The sequence below is a fragment of the Triturus cristatus genome, chromosome 3_2 (assembly GCF_964204655.1).
Source record: "Triturus cristatus chromosome 3_2, aTriCri1.1, whole genome shotgun sequence".
Taxonomy (NCBI): Eukaryota; Metazoa; Chordata; class Amphibia; order Caudata; family Salamandridae; genus Triturus; species Triturus cristatus.
The window spans coordinates 654,286,153-654,302,555 of NC_140584.1; the positions used below are offsets into that span (position 1 = coordinate 654,286,153).

Below are 16,403 nucleotides of genomic sequence, written 5' to 3' on the forward strand. Positions count from 1 at the left end.
TGTGCTGACTAATTGGATTTCCGAGCTGCTATTGTTTTGATGCGGTGAACCTAAACACCAGTGTGATCTTTATAGAATGCTGAACTGACCTTCGAAATTATAGTGCTCTAGTTATCGTTAGATGTGTACAATATGGGCAGGTTCCTTATAAAGTACAAGTGGAATAGAAAATACCCATACCTACTCTGCTCGATTTGTGAAAACTAAGGGCCAGATGTACGTTCATTTTTATTGGTCGCAAACAGGAAATAGAGCCGTTTGAGACAGTTAAAAAAGGTTGTAGCATCTGCAAATCGTATTTTGCGAGTCAGTAACCTATTGCCAACTAGAAAAATAAGGTTTGCGAGTTTATATTAGGAAGGGATGTGCCAAGGTACTGGTATGCACGATTGTTTTGCGATGGAGAACAATCGCAGTTACCCCTTACTTCAAGTAGGTGGTAAGCCAGTAGCAAACGGGAAGGGGTCCCCAGGGGTCCCGTTCCCCCTTGTGAATGTATGTGAAAATAGTTTTTTAAGAGCAGGCAATGCTGCCCTTAAAAATGAAAAGACAACTTCATTTTTTTCTTTTGAAAGCATCCTGTTTTCCTTTAAAGAAAATATGTTGTATATGAAAAAAAAATAAGTAGCTTTATTTAAAAAGCAAACACAGACATGATGGTCCTCTGTTCCGAACAGGCCACCATCTCTGTGATTGTAGCCTATTCCCGATGGGTTGCACATTGCTAAATGCCTCATGAATATTGATGAAGCAGGTAATTTGCTACCCCATTGGGAATCGCTAATTGTGTCTGAGACACATTAATACATTCAGTTTTGCGAGCCGCAAAACGGAAAGGTCTTACAATGACCCTAATGTACAATATAGCCAAATCCATTGTATCAAGTGAAAAAAATCAACAATAATTAATTAATGTATACATTCGGGAGCATACTGTATACATTTTCTTACATTCTGATATTGCAAATAATTAAAGGTGAATAATTATGGACTAAAGGTAAGTTGCAAATTAAAAAAACAGTAAGTCAAGCACCACATATGGCTAACCACTGGAACTTCAACACACTCACACAGAAAACAATGGAGGCACGGAATTAACAATATCTTGCATTTTGGCGTTAAAAGGAAAATGCTACTTACCCAGGACGCATCTGTTCTTGGTATGTAGAGCTATAGATTCACATGCTTTGCATAGCCTGCCATCTAGTTTTGGGTCCGGATGTTTGCACTTTGTTTTCCTTTGAAGAAGTCTTTTCCAGTCACGAGGTAGGTGACTCCTCCTTTCTGTGATAGTGCGCACTCCATTGTTAGATTGTTTTCCCGCAGAGGGTGATAATGTAGTTAGTAAGAGTAGTAGAATAGAGATGTCCATGTGTATGTATCTAAGGAAGATATCACTGCAACAGGTATAGGTACCCAGGGAGGTGGGTGGGGGCATGTGAATCTACAGCTCTACATGCCAAGAACAGATGCAGACTGGCCAGTCAAGAGAATAGAGAACCCAACGGCACCAGGAATTAATTCACAAATAACGGAGGACGCCTGGGTAAAATACCTACAGGGTCACTTTAACACGGAAGACGGCGAAAACACACAAGATAAAGTGGATTGTCAGAGCGAGTGGCAACCCTAAAGCAACGCGGGCCACAGCCTACACCCTTCTTCTCACTTAAAGCGATTGTGGACAGAATCTCAAAAAGCTGAAACGAAGGAGCGCCTGGCCCTAATGGGCTCCCCCCAATAGTATATAAGCAGGACACAACCTACTGGGCCGGAGCATTACTATCAGTTTTCAACATAATTTTGGAAACCGGAAAAATACCAGATTCTTGGAGAGAATCGATCATCTCACCTATCCACAAGAAAGGTAGCAAGAATGAACCAAAGAACTGTAGACTCATTGCGCTAATTGACAAATACTACGCCGGCCTGCTACTTGCACAATTAACTGAGTGGGCAGGGGAAAACGATCTAATCCCAATCAACCAAACAGGCTTTCAGAAAAACCTGGGAACAACTACAAACATTCTCGGTCTCTCACTTTTAATTGACGCAACAAAAGCAATTAACAAACCTTTGTTTGTTTTATTGACTACAAAACTGCTTTTGATTGCGTCAACCGAGGGAAATTGTGGGCTAAGCTATCCGGGTGGAAAATAGCTCCAACCCTTCTGAACCAGCTAATCCTGCTCCACTACAAGACATGGGTTCAAATCAAGCTGCAGCATTTGATAAATGTCACAAGCAACTTTGCCATAAAGAACGGATTAAGCATAAATCATGAGAAATCCAAAGTAATGATCTTTAACCAACAAAGCACCACAAACCAACTCAGATGGTGGTTGGGGAGCAGGCAACTGGAGATTCTAAAAAGCTACAAATATCTGGGAATTATGTTTGATAGCATGGAAATGTACCACCAACAAAAAGTGGCTATTCAAGGAAGAGGAACCATTTTGGATGTTATGCTAAAAAACATCAACCACAAAATAACTGGCCCCAATCTTATCCCTCTACTGGAAGTACTCATAGCAAGGCTTCTACCTAAAATCACGTATGGCAGCGAATCAATGAGAGGGAAAGACGAAGCAACTCTGGATAAGGTGGTCTCCAAAGCTGTTAGAATAATAATCAATCACCCACAATACACTTCTCAAACACAAATAAGGCTGGAGCTTGGCCTACAAAAGCAGCAAATAACAAGGAAGGGTGCTTACGCCAAATGCTGGTACAAAATAAAGAGTGCAAATCCTGGTTCCATAAACTCATACTTGTGGAAAGAGATGACCAGAAAAACTGATTGCCCCGCTATGGCTTATCTTCAGTCAGGATTAAGGCTGCTCGTTTTACCAGACTTGAGGAAATCTGATCTTCCTTATAACAGTTTTAAAGCCTTGGTGAATAAATCGGTGAAGATTATTTCCCTAGAAAAATAAAACAGACAAAAATAAGAGGGCACACAGCTAGTTTGTGATTCAGAGCTACTCGAGAAGCGTTCCACAGCCATATTTAAGTACAAGCTTCTCGAGAAGTATGAAGGAAAGCCTTATGGCAATGAGGCTGGGGATTCTACCGGCAAAACCACATTTACCGCCATGGAAACGCGCTCATTCAGCCCCCAACTGCAGACTATGCGATAACCCAGAAGAGGATGACCTACATCTATTGTGCCTCTGTAAGAGCTTAGATCTTGAACAAAGACAGCTCCTAAAGCCGCGTCTGAACGAAAACCGAATACGGTCTTGCAGACAGGCGGTGATGGACTGCTTCGAGGGGGGTGACGTTCGGCTAGCCTGTAGTTGTGTACGCTTTATGAAAATTGTAAAAACAAAACTAAACCTGACAATCCCCAACTAACTGGCTTGAATCCTAGGTTGCTGCTAACTCATTTTGGCATCTGTTCACTAGGAAGGATCATTTTTAGACTACACTTAACCAGGCAATGATTTGATACTTAATCACACAGATACTTGAACCTAGGTTAACTTTACGGAGGACAGTCCCACAGCAGCCATTGTGTGTTTAAACATGACACACATATTAACATATATCTTCAGTACTGTATGCACATTTTATATTTTTGTATTTTTATGAAATTACTGCAATTTTAACAGACTTAGCACTGTTTTACGTCGTTATATGTGTTTTTTATATGCAGTTTGCTAAGGTTTTTATTAATCAAGCAATAAAGATTACTTTCTTACTTACTTACCGGGTAAGTAGCATTTTCCGTTCGGTGCATGTGAGCTGTAGATCACAGGCTTTGAATAGACTATATAGCAGTAATCTCCCAAAGCGGTGGCTAACCTGTAGCTGTTGCAGAGTTTTGAAAGGGTGTACGTAGAACTGCCTGGCCCACACTAGCTTGCTGTCTTGCTAACACATCTACACAATAGTGTTTTGTGAATGTGTGAGGTGTAGACCATGTTGCATCTTTGCAGATGTCATCTATGGGGATGTTTCCTAAGAAAGCCATAGAAGTTCCTAGTTTGTGAATGGAGTGCGCTCTAGGGGGAATTGTTAATGTTCGTTTTGCTTTTGCATAGCATGTCTGAATGCATTTGACTATCCACCATGCAATACCCGATGTTGAGATGGGATTGCCTTTATGAGGTGGGGCAAAAGCCACAAAGAGTTGTTTTGTCTTATGGAAAGGTTTTGTCCTTTCTATGTAATATAGTAATGCTCCTAACGTCTAAGGTGTGTAGAGCACATTGTGCCACAGAATTTGGTTGAGGGAAGAAAACAGGTAACTCAACAGATTGGTTGATGTGGAAGGCAGAAATCACCCTGGGTAGAAATTCAGGATTAGTCCGAAGAACCACTTTGGTTTGGTTTACTTGTAAACAAGATTCCTCTATGGTTAGTGCCTGAAGCTCACCTATTCTCCTCAGTAATGTAACAGCTATGAGGAAAACGACTTTCCAAGTGAGAAATTGCAGCTCACATTTGTGCAATGGCTCAAAGGGTGGGCCCATAAGTCTGGTGTGGACAATATTGGGATTCCACACTGGGGCAGGTGGAAGTCTTGGGGGAATGACTCTTTCGAGTCCTTCCATAAATGCATAACAGGCACTTTTGAAGAGAGACCGATGTTGTCTATTTTGAGGGTATGAAGATATTTCAGCAAGATGTAAGCGTATGGATGTGTACGCTAAATGTGAACACTGTAGATACAGTAACGAGCAGATGATGTTCTGAACTGAGGCATCAAGCGGGTTGATTTGATTGTTATTACAATAAATAACAAGCCATTTCCACTTTGCTGCATAGCAAGCCCTTGTAGTAGGATGTATAGCCTCTTTGAAAATGTTCATGCAGTCTGGCAGAAGATTAAGGTAGCTAAACTTTATGACTTTAGGTGCCAGATCGTAAGGTTGAGATGTCCGGGATCTGGATCGTTTATCTCTCCACGGCTCTGTGTGAGGAGATTGGGTGTAAGATGTGGTTTTCGGTGAGGGACTACCGAAAGCTCCAACAGGGTGGTGAACTACGGATGACGGGTCCAAGTAGGAGCAACTCGGATTCGTGTCAGGGATGCCTGCATGAGCTTCCAAACCACTAGTGGAATGAGTGGGAGAGGCGGAAAAGTGTAGGCAAATATCCCTGACCAATCTATCGCTAGTGCATTGCCTCTGGACAATGGGTGTGGGTACCTAGAGACGAAGCTTGGGCATTTTGCGTTTTGGTGTGTGGCAAATAGATCTGCGTCTGGGAAGCCCCACATCTGAAAGAATGGGAGGAGAACTTGAGGTTGGCTTTTTCTGCTGAGCATATCTGCGGTTTGATTGTCTACTACTGTAAGGTGTTCTGCAAGGAGATACATTTTGTAACGTATGGCCCACCTCCAGATTGTCTGTGCTAGTTGTGACAGCTGGAGAGAGTGCCCCCCCCCTGTTTCTGTATGTAATGCATTGCTGTCATGTTGTATGTGCGAATCAGGGCAGCTTTGCCTTCCCGGTGAACTTTAAAGGCTTTGGGCGCTAGAAATATAGCTAGAAGCTCTAGATGATTCATGTGAAGCTGCTTTTACTGCAGGCTTCACTTGCCCTGAATTGTGTGAGTTTGGAGATGAGCTCCCCAACCTGTGAGCGATGCGTCTGCTGTTAGCACTGTTTGTGGAATCGGGTTAATGAAGGGCCGCCCTTTGGAAAGGTTTCGTGGATTCCACCACTGCGGAGATCGATGAGTGCGGCCGTCTACCAACACTAGTTCTGATAACTGACTGTGAGACTGATTCCACTGATGTGCTAGCATTCCTGAAAGGGACGCATTTGAAAGCTAGAGTAGGGGACTATTAGGATGCAAGACACCATCATTCCTAGTAACTGCATGAACACTCAAGCTGGCAATGAGTGTTGAGACTGTAATTGACAAAGTAGAGTTTGAATGTTGCAGATTCTGACCGGATTGGGATAGGCCAGAGCCTTCTGTGTATCTAGAGTGGCTCCCAAATACGTTTGCATGTTGGAGGGTTGGAGATGGGACTTGGACAGATTTAATATGAATCCTAGATCATGGAGCAGCTGCACTGTTGTGTGAGTATGTCATAGACAGAATGCTTACGAGCTGGCTTTTATGAGGCAGTCGTCTAAGTATGGGAAGATGTGAATGTGTTGTCTTCGTAGATGAGCTCTGACTACTGCCAGGCATTTGGTGAAAACCGTGGGAGCAGTAGTGACTCCGAATGGGAGTACTTTGAATTGGTGATTTTGCCCCGCTACCACAAACCTGAGGTATTTGCGGTGAGCGGTGTGTATCGGGATGTGGAAATAGACTTCCTTTAAATACAAAGTGAACAGAAAGTTGCCTTGATGAAGGAGCAGGAGTACTTGTTAAAGTGTCACCATATGAAAGTGATCCAATTGGATGTTTAGATAGAGGCCTTGGAGTCCTAGTATAAGCCTGAGAGAGCCGTCTTTTTGGGGAATTAAGAAATACAGGGAGTATACACTGGCCCCTTGATATTGTAATGGGACTGATTCTATAGCTCCTTTTTGTAACAGAGAGAGAACTTCTTGTTTGAGAAGGTTGAGATGTTCTTGTAACATTGTGTGTGATCTTGGAGGAATGTTTGTGGGAGTGTCCGTAAGTTCCAGGCAAAAACCATATTGGCTAATTTGTAGAACCTATCTGTCTGAGGTGATTGTATTCCAGACGGGTAGATATTTGGTGTTTGCAGGGGAAGTGCAAGTTGAGTTGTCTCTGCCTCTTCCCTTGCCGTTGTTATGTTATGTTATGTTACTGGTTATTTGTAGAGTGCAAGGCTACTCCCAGGAGTGTCCCGGTGCTAACAGGGAGGACCAGTGACAAAAACCCACAGCAGTCAGACCGAGACCACCAATCAAGAAAACAGCAACGTTTTTAGTTTGTGACGGAAGCGCAAAAGATCATTTTCACGGCGCAGCTCGATGGGTAGATTGTTCCACAGCCCAGAGGCCACTACCTGAAAGGAGCGACCTCCCAAACGGGCGCGTAGAAACCTTGGGGTCTGTAAAAAGCAATAGGTCAAAGACCGTAAATTACGAACGGGCACATAATGCAGGCATCTGTTCCTCAGATACGGAGCGGCGATATTATGAAAGGCCTTGAAGGCCAGTACCAGTGCCTTAAAAAACACCCTCTTACGCACTGGGAGCCAATGTAGCGCTCTAAGGAGTGGGGTCGTATGTGTCCGGCGGTCGGCCATAAAGATAGCCCGGGCAGCAGCATTCTGAGCGACTTGAAGCCGGTTGATCAGATACTCGGGAAGGCCCAAATATAGGACATTCACATAGTCGAGACGAGACAATATTAGAGCTTGCACAACTATCTTCCTATGAGATACAGAAAGTAAAGGTAGAAAGTTGCGCATCATCCTCAGGAGGCCAAAACAGGAGCCTGCCACCGTTTGAACCTGGGTGTTCATGGAAAGGTTATTATCCAATTTGACCCCTAGGTTCTTGACCGAGGTAGCCAAGGTGGTCGGTGGAGACATATTAGATGGCCACCATTCTCGCCATTCTTCACCCGGCTTGCAGCCGAAGAAAATAATTTCTGATTTCTCTGAATTACAGCAAAGTTGGTTCAGATTAAACCAACTAAATACCGCGGATAGGTAGAGGTTGAGCTTCTTCCCGTCTAGGACTTCGCCCTTACCGCACGTAAACAACAATTGCGTGTCGTCAGCGTAGGAAACGATTCTGGCGCCGAAAGGTTCGACCAGCAATGCCGGGGGAGCCATATACACATTAAACAAAGTAGGGCTCAAGATAGATCCCTGAGAGACACCCACATTCATTGATTGACTGGGTGCCTCAAAAGGGGGGGACCAAACTGTCTGCTGACGATTAGTGAGGTAGGACTATTACCATTGTAGGACAGTGCAGCCGATACCGCACCTCCAAACACGATCAAGAAGAAGGTCATGTGGTACGGTATCGAAAGCTGCCGACAAGTCAAGCAGTATCAAGACTGCTTTCCCTCCCTTAACTTTAATGGACTCAGATATCTCAAGGAGAGCTGTTTCAGTGCTATAATTAGCACGGAACCCAGATTGGCTAGGATGTAAAATGCCATTGGATTCCACAAACTCCCCGAGAACCTGATTCACATAGTTGTTCCCTCTAAATCCTCCCCTAAAGTAACCTCTTGAGGAGCACGATTGATTATTGCCCTTGTAAGAGGAGGAGGGATTCTCTGATGAAGTGGTTTTGGAGCCACCGCTGTAAAATGAGCGACAAAAGGATCCCCGATTGGAAGGGAGTTGCAAAGCCCCCATGGATATTGCGACCTCTGTATCTTTTTTCTTCTTGTCTAGAGAAGTGTCCATTGTAGTACCGAAGAGGTGCTCTTTAACAAAGGGTTGGTTCAAAATAAAGGCTTGGACCTCGAGTTTGAACCCCGAAATTCTAAGCCAAGCATGCCTGCGTAGCAATACACTGGTGTTGACTGCGCGGGCCGCTGTGTCTGCTGCGTCTAAGGCGCACCTAATAGAAGTATTGGTAATTAATTTCCCCGCCTGAATTAGGTCATTGGCTTTGTGCTCGTCGGCTAAAAACTGCATTAACTTTTCTAGCTCATCATAATGAGCTCCGTGGTATTGAGCTAAAAAGGCTTGGACATTTGTAATTCGCCAGTGATTGGCTGCTTGCGATGCTATTCTTTTGCCCGAGGCATCAATTAATTTCGACTCCTTATCAGGAGGCGGGCCATCTCCTATAGCTTGTGAGTTTGCTCATTTGCGAGCTTTAGAGACTACAAGGGAGTCTAATGGAAGTTGACCCTTGATGTAAGTGGGGTCAGTAGGTGCTGGCTTATACTTTTTTCAAGTCTGGGCGTGATAATTCTTACCTGCACAGGGTCTTTAAAAATTTCATAAGTATGTTTAAGAATTCCCTTAAGCATAGGTAGTGTCTGTGTTGATCTCTGAGAGGCACTTAAGGTCTCAAATTGAAAATCCTCTTCAAGACCCTTTTTGTGTAATTCCACCCCATGGTATTGAGCAGCCCTATTAAGTAGCTCTATATACCCTATGTTGTCATGAGGTGGTGAGGGTTTGAAAGGGTATAGATCCAGATCATTGTCTGTGATCTGATCTGTATTATAGTTCTCCCAGAGCTCATTAATGTCCTGTGGCCTATCTTCATCCCCATCCCCTTCATCTTGTGGATTAGGTGATTGAGGTTGTGGGGAATTTGTGGGTGTGATGAGCAAAGTTGGGTCATGTGAAGGAGGTGTAATGGGAAGAGGAGAAGGGTTAGTATCCACATTCTTGCATTTCAAAGGAATGTGGTAGTCCTCTTGTAAGATCATTTTCCTTTTCTCTGGCATTTTCACATGAATATATCCAGTATCTGGATAGAGAACCAGTTCTTTTTGTTTCGGATCCATGTTTACAGGTGGAACGACAACACAAGGCTCTTTGGATGGAACAGTCATTTTCCCTTTGGGCACTGTACTTTTCGGCATCTAAAGTTTTGGCTCTGAATCTTTAAACTCTAAAGATTTACTCTTCGGTAGCGTGGGAATGGACACAACGACATGCTTCGATTTCGATGCAAAAGATTTCGGTTCGGCATCGGCATGGGGCCAGCTCGATCCCGAGCAGGAAGGCTAATTTGTGCTTCGGTGCCAGGCCGGAGGGCGGGACGTCTGAAACTTTTTCTCGCTGCTGACCTTGGCCCGAGGGCAGAGGAAGGACCGGAGCTTTTTACTTTGACAAGTGTTGAAGCAGGGGGGTGTCTGTACTCACGGTACGCTGACCCGGTGTCACTTCCTCTTGTTCTTCCAAGTAGGAGTCGGCTTTGGACACGGAGATGTGTTCCAGTTCTTCTTCGGCTCCTTGTGCGTGGAATTCTTCCTGGTTGGAATCTTCACCGAAGATGTCCGGTGCGGAGCCGCTTTGTTGGTGCATTTCGTGACTTCGAGCCCGACGGTCACGGAGCGTCTTCTTGGGTCAAAACGATCGGCACGCATTGCAATCTTGTTCGTTGTGTTATTATTATTATTATTAGTGTGTTTTATAAAGCGCGCAGCGGCCCCAACGGGGCATCCCGGCGCTGAAGACTCTGACAGCCGGCTGAACAGGGTCGGGAAAGCAGTCTTAGGAAGAAAAGAGGTGGGTTTTCAGAGATTTGCGAAAAGCAGGTTCTGCTTGGCAGTTGCGTAGGGCTAAGGGGAGCTTGTTCCATTGTTGGGTGGCACAGACCTCAAAGGTTTTACCACCTGCCCGGGCTCGCTTAAATCGGGGAGTTTCTAGGAGAAGTAGGGAGTTGGAGCGTAGAGTCCTGGTTTTAACGTAAGGACGTAAGGTGTTTTTCAGGTGGGCTGATCCGCTGCCTTTGGAAGCACGGAAGGCCAGCGTCATTGCTTTGAAAACGCATCTCTTTACGATGGGCAGCCAGTGCAGTTTACGGAGGTGAGGAGAGATGTGATGTCTGGCAGGGATTCTCTCCACCAGCCGTGCGGCGGTGTTTGGACTGTCTGTAGTTTATGACACAGGCCGGCCTTAATGCCAAGGTAGAGGGCATTGGCATAATCGAGATGGGATATGATTAATGCCTGGATCACAGTCTTACGGCAGTCCACCGGCAGGTAGTTAATGAGCCGTTTGATTGTTCTAATTTTGGCGAAGCAGGAGGCTGCAACTGTTTGTACCTGGGTGCTGAAACTGAGATGGTTGTCCCAGCGAACTCCGAGGTTTCTCACCGAGTCTTTCGGCGTGGGGGCTTGGCATAGTTCATCTGGCCACCAAAGGCTGGAGTCCAGGGGAGAGGGTGAGTTAAAAAACAGGATCTCCGTTTTACCTGCATTAAGACGGAGGGAGTTGGCATCCATCCAATGAGAAATAGCTCTGAGGCAGGATTTCAGCGGTTCGAAAGCAGAGACGGGTGTCGAACGTGAAAAGTAGCTGAATGTCATCAGCGTAGGATGTGGATTTAATTCCTGTCTGAGCAATCAGCTTGGCCAGGGGGGTGAAATAGACATTAAACAAAAGCGGGCTTAGAGAGGAGCCCTGTGGGACTCCCCATTTAAGGGGTCTGGCTGAGGAAGTGAAGGGAGGGGTGAAAACTTGTTGTGTACGGTCGGACAGATAGGATGACAGCCATTTCAACACAGAACCACCCAGCCCTAAGTCCTCCAGCCTTCCCAGCAGGATCTTATGAGAGACGGTGTCGAATGCTGCTGAAAGATCCAGCAGCACTAACACCGCCCTCGACTCTCGGTCGAGCGTCCACCTCACAGAGTCGGCCATTTCAATAAGGGCCGACTCCGTGCTGTGGCCCGACCTAAAGCCATGCTGGGAGTCGTGGAGAAGCCCTTTGGACTCGATAAAGTTCGCCAGTTGGGAGAGGACAAGCCTTTCCAAGATCTTAGCTGGGGCGGGCAGGAGGGAGATGGGCCTGTAGTTACTGGGAAGGTCAGGGTCCAAATTGGGCTTCTTCAAGATGGGGACTAAGGAGGCATGTTTCCATTTAGTAGGGAAGCTTCCTGTTCGGAGGGAGTCATTCCAGATGTGATTTAGGTAAGGGTTAAGTAGGGGTGCCAGTTTTTTGTATTCCTTGGCTGGCCAAGGATCGTTTGGCGAACCTGATTTACATTTGAGTAATTCTGTCATAGATTCAGCTTCCGATATCACTGCAAATTCAGACATAAGGTGCGACGGCGGCGGCTGTGTCAGGGAAGTGGATCGCTCGTCATCTCCTTCACTAATGGAGGGGGGAAAAGATGAACAAATGATCTCAATCTTGTCCTCAAAAAATTGAGAACGTTTGTTGCAAAGCGCCTGTGAGGCGGGCTGAGATCGGGTCAGTGCAGTAGGGTCTGTGAAAGATCTAACAATATTGAAGATCTCTCTGGCGCCGTTGCTAGCAAGTTTAATTCGGGAGGCCAGAAAATCCCGTTTATGCTCCTCTATCATTCTCCGGTATTGTTTGAGGGCAGTTTTGTAGAGAGTTTTACTGTCTGGAGAGTAATTCCGTCTCCAGTGGCGTTCAAGGGATTTGCAGAAAGCCTTTTTCTGCCGAAGTTCATCGGAGTACCAGGGGGCTGATGGTGCCGTCCTGTAGGTTTTAATCGGTTTAATGGGGGCCAGGGCATCCAAGGCCTGTCCAATCCATGTGTCCAGGTGGTTAATAGCTAGGTCAGGGTTAGGTGCCGGACATGGTAGGGAGTTGTGGAGGTGTTTCTGGAGCGCTTCCAGGGTGACGCGGCTCCAGTTTCTGCCTAAGGTTTTAGAAATGATAGAGGGTCTGGTGGGACGGAGAGAGTCAATCTCAAAGGAGATGAAGAAGTGGTCCGACCAAGTGACCGGGATGGGAGGGTCCACCCAGATGGAGGGGAGATTGGAACAAATTAGATCCAGTGTGTGGCCCGCTTTATGCGTGGGTAGGGTTATGATTTGAACTAAGTTGCAGGCCGCAAGCATGGAGATAAAGTGACTGCTGTGCGGGCAGGATTCATTGTTAACGTGGAGATTAAAATCTCCTAAAGCGGTAAAATTGGCATAGCGAGTACTGAGCTGAATGATATAGTCCGTCAAAGCCGGTAAGTGCGATAGATTGGAGTGAGGGGGACGATAAATGAGTATTCCCGAACAGGAGGAGGATGGGGAAATTTGGATGCTGAAAGGCAAGCCTTCTATACAGTCAATGTGGTTGAATGGGGGAAAAGTAGCCGTCCATATAGATTTATGGATTAGGGCAACACCGCCTCCCGATTTGCCATTAGGTCTATTGGCGCAGCTAATACTGTAGGCCTCCGGTAGGGCAAGGGAGATGGCAGGGTTCGTGGTGTCATTCAGCCATGTTTCCGTTAGGAAAAGCAAATCCCAGTTGTTGTCTCGGAGGGACTGCCAGATGTCGATGGCATGTTTAGTCAGTGATCTGCAGTTGATAAGAGCAGATCTAAGGGTCAGGGGGGTGGACACCCGAAGTAGTGGCCAAAGTTGGGCCGAGAATTGGACGGGTTGTGAGACCTGAGGATAAGAGGGTGAAGTGACAGAGCGAGCAGACATAGTTCCGACACTGAGCGTCTGAGAGAGAACATGGATGGGTAGTACAGAGGGGGGGTCTTATGGACAGCAAATCTGTTCGAGTGTAAGACGCGGTATTGTGGCTGGAGGATTGGGCAGGGGGACCGGCCCCGGTCGCGCCCAGTTCGCGGACGAGCGCAGATGAGCTTGCCTTATGCGCGCCTTCGGCGCGCAATCGTCGCGCCCGCTGCGCTCGTCCGCTGCGCTTCCGATTACTGCACATTTGTATCGTGGGAGGACGATGGGGGGGGGGCGTGGCCACGAAGTGGGCGTGTCCCCGTCAGGGCGTGGGGAATGGCGGTGTCAAGCTCGGCGATTTCGCCCTTGCAAACGCTCGTTTTTGGTCAAAAATGAATGCCTTCACACAGTAGTAAGGAGACCAAGTAAGTGAGGGTTGGATTAAAAATGCAAAGTTTCCAAGTTTTACAACACACAAAATACGATTTATCACGCTGCTCCCGGCTATGCCTCAGGAGTTGTTTAGAGTCTGTCAGCGCGCTAGCAATCAGCGCGCCTTTTAAGACCTAGCGGGGGGCGTGGCCACAAAGTGGGCGTGTCCCCGTCAGGGCGTGGGGAATGGCGGTGGCAAGCTCGGCGATTTCGCCCTTGCTAACGCTCGTTTTTGGTCAAAAATGAATGCCTTCACACAGTAGTAAGGAGACCAAGTAAGTGAGGGTTGGATTAAAAATGCAAAGTTTCCAAGTTTTACAACACACAAAATACGATTTATCACGCTGCTCCCGGCTATGCCTCAGGAGTTGTTTAGAGTCTGTCAGCGCGCTAGCAATCAGCGCGCCTTTTAAGACCTAGCGGGGGGCGTGGCCACAAAGTGGGCGTGTCCCCGTCAGGGCGTGGGGAATGGCGGTGGCAAGCTCGGCGATTTCGCCCTTGCTAACGCTCGTTTTTGGTCAAAAATGAATGCCTTCACACAGTAGTAAGGAGACCAAGTAAGTGAGGGTTGGATTAAAAATGTAAAGTTTCCAAGTTTTACAACACACAAAATACGATTTATCGCGCTGCTCCCGGCTATGCCTCAGGAGTTGTTTAGAGTCTGGTGTTCGGGGGACAGACAGTGATTGCACACTTCGTGCAAGTCGGGGCACAGAAACTTAGCACGACACCCGTGACAGAATTTGAATGGAGTCCGTTCTATCGACTGTTATCAAGCCTGACGCGGGTTGGCCCAACGGCCCTCCACGAATCTTTGGATCAAAGACTTTGACTCAAAACGATATGTGTAGAGTGGGAAACGCGATCTAGAAACAATACCGTTGAGGGTAGTGAATTGCGCGTCAAGGGGAACCTGAGAAACGGTGTCGAACCGGAGTGCCGCAATTCACATCCAAATCCGATGGCGAAAAAAAACAATCAAACAATGGAGTAGATGCCCATGCCCACAATCGCCAAAAGGAGGAGTCACCTACCTCGTGACTGGGAAAGACATCTTCGAAGAAAAACAAAGTGCAAACATCCGGACCCAACACCAGATGGCAGGCTATGCAAAGCATGTGATCTACAGGTCACATGCCTCGAACAGAAAGGTTTACATTTAAAGCAATATCTCGTTCTTTGGAAAAAGGAAAATCTTTGGTATTGTTTATAAGGCTATAGATTAAATTTTATAGGAGGTCACTGAAGATCTGAATACAATTCACACTGTGAAATCAAATGTTTTACCTTGGAGCTCTGCCTGATAAAAGAAAGGCGATCCACTGAGCTGATGTCCAAGAGATCCTCAACATTATCAGTTAGTCCTGACAGAGAGGAACGTTTCAACCAGTTCCCTGTTTAGAGTAGAGAAAACCAGACAAATGTGTCAAACTTCAATAGATTTTCTTTAAATACAACAACAATATGTAATCATTGTACTACATTTATACAACGAACAACGGAAAGATTCATACAGCATGCCTCTATTTCATCTAGTTAACACTTGTAGAATAATATTTTCTGGTTGAGATACTGATAAAATCATAAGAAGCTTAAGTTAACTGGGGCCCTGTATGCTAAAAATTATCTAAAATGCCCTCTATCAAATGTGCAAGTGTCCTTAGGATTTTGTTTAAAACGATTTTGGCATGGTTGGGGATCAAGCAATATTACTAGATTCAATATGAGAACAATGATACAAATTCAGGTGTGTGCAAGTTATGGAAATGTTACTTACCTGTAGCACAAATTCTGCAGCAGGACGATCTTACAAATATGTAGAAAGCTTAGATTCTACCAATCAGTGGTTAGATTCGGAGGTTTATACATTTGTAGAAAACCCTATGTTAACTTTTAAGATTCTTTACAATTACAAGCATGCAGCTGTTTGCATTATCTATTACATTTGGATTTTTTTAAGCCACACTACAATAAACATATTGCTTGACAGATATCACAAGCAATACATATCGGTACACTCACTTCAACAGTTCAGAGAAAGCAAAAGAACAAAGTGAATTAATTCAACCAAGGAGTCAGACAACACTTTTGAGTAATCAGAATAGAGGTAAACCACTACAAGTGTACTTTGCATACTTAAGACTATATCAACATCTGGAGGCCAGCTATGTAGCGTAGTCAGCTGCCACATGAGAGGTAGGTGAGGGGCTGCTAAGGGGTCAAGAAGAAGAAGAGAGAACAGTACTTTGTGGCCATAATTATATTAACCTGATTAGCCAGTTACAAACATGCAGTCTTGCAGTAACAAAATGTCTCTAGGATTTTAAATATCTAAAGCTCCTCAGAATAAGCCCATGATGTATCATTCCACTAAAGCCTTCACAAGTTGTTTTTTGAAGCAGTTCAGAGACTGAATATTGGATATACGGAAGATGTTTATACTAAAGAACAGGAAAGTAACTTTTACTTACCTGTGTGAGCATCCTCGTGGCTCATGTGAGGAAAGTGATGTTTTATATATTGTGGTTTTGGGTCCTCACAGAGTAAATCGTTCACAAGACTGGCTTGGGTCCAGTCAGGCTCATTTGTCAAACTGTAGCTCGACCCTGGATAGCTGTGGCTTTGAGCAGTTAGGCAGCAGTGGCTCCTTCGCTAAATCGGAGGAGCGTCACCCCACAGGAAAAATAAAATGATAATAACATAACATTATTATCATTTTACTTTTCACCGTACTGGCCCACTTTTGTTTAAGGGGTAAGGAGGGACTGCCAGACAGCAGGGGGAGGATTGGTATGTGCAGTTAAGGACGCATGACTGTTTGACCATCCGTCTTGGGCCGGCTAAACCGTCATATGTACTTTGCATGTTCTTCACCCAGGCTGTGATACAGCCTGGGTGGAGAACATGCTCAGGCTCAGAAACACCATCTCGAACCACAGTGCTCAGATAAATCACGACGCTGCTATTCTAGGGGAGTCTGGAAGCCCGTGTGCTTCCT

At 45.6% G+C, this 16,403-nt stretch overlaps 1 protein-coding gene across 1 annotated transcript in view; it reads right to left on the reverse strand.

Moving 5' to 3' along the window:
* Positions 1-16,403, reverse strand: part of UNC80 (unc-80 subunit of NALCN channel complex) — a 3,271,126-nt gene that overhangs the window by 2,084,237 nt on the left and 1,170,486 nt on the right. Inside the window, exon 19 of the mRNA XM_085648598.1 lies at positions 14,693-14,799. Within this exon, the coding sequence (XP_085504724.1) occupies positions 14,693-14,799 (107 nt within the window). The remainder of the gene's footprint in view (positions 1-14,692; positions 14,800-16,403) is intronic.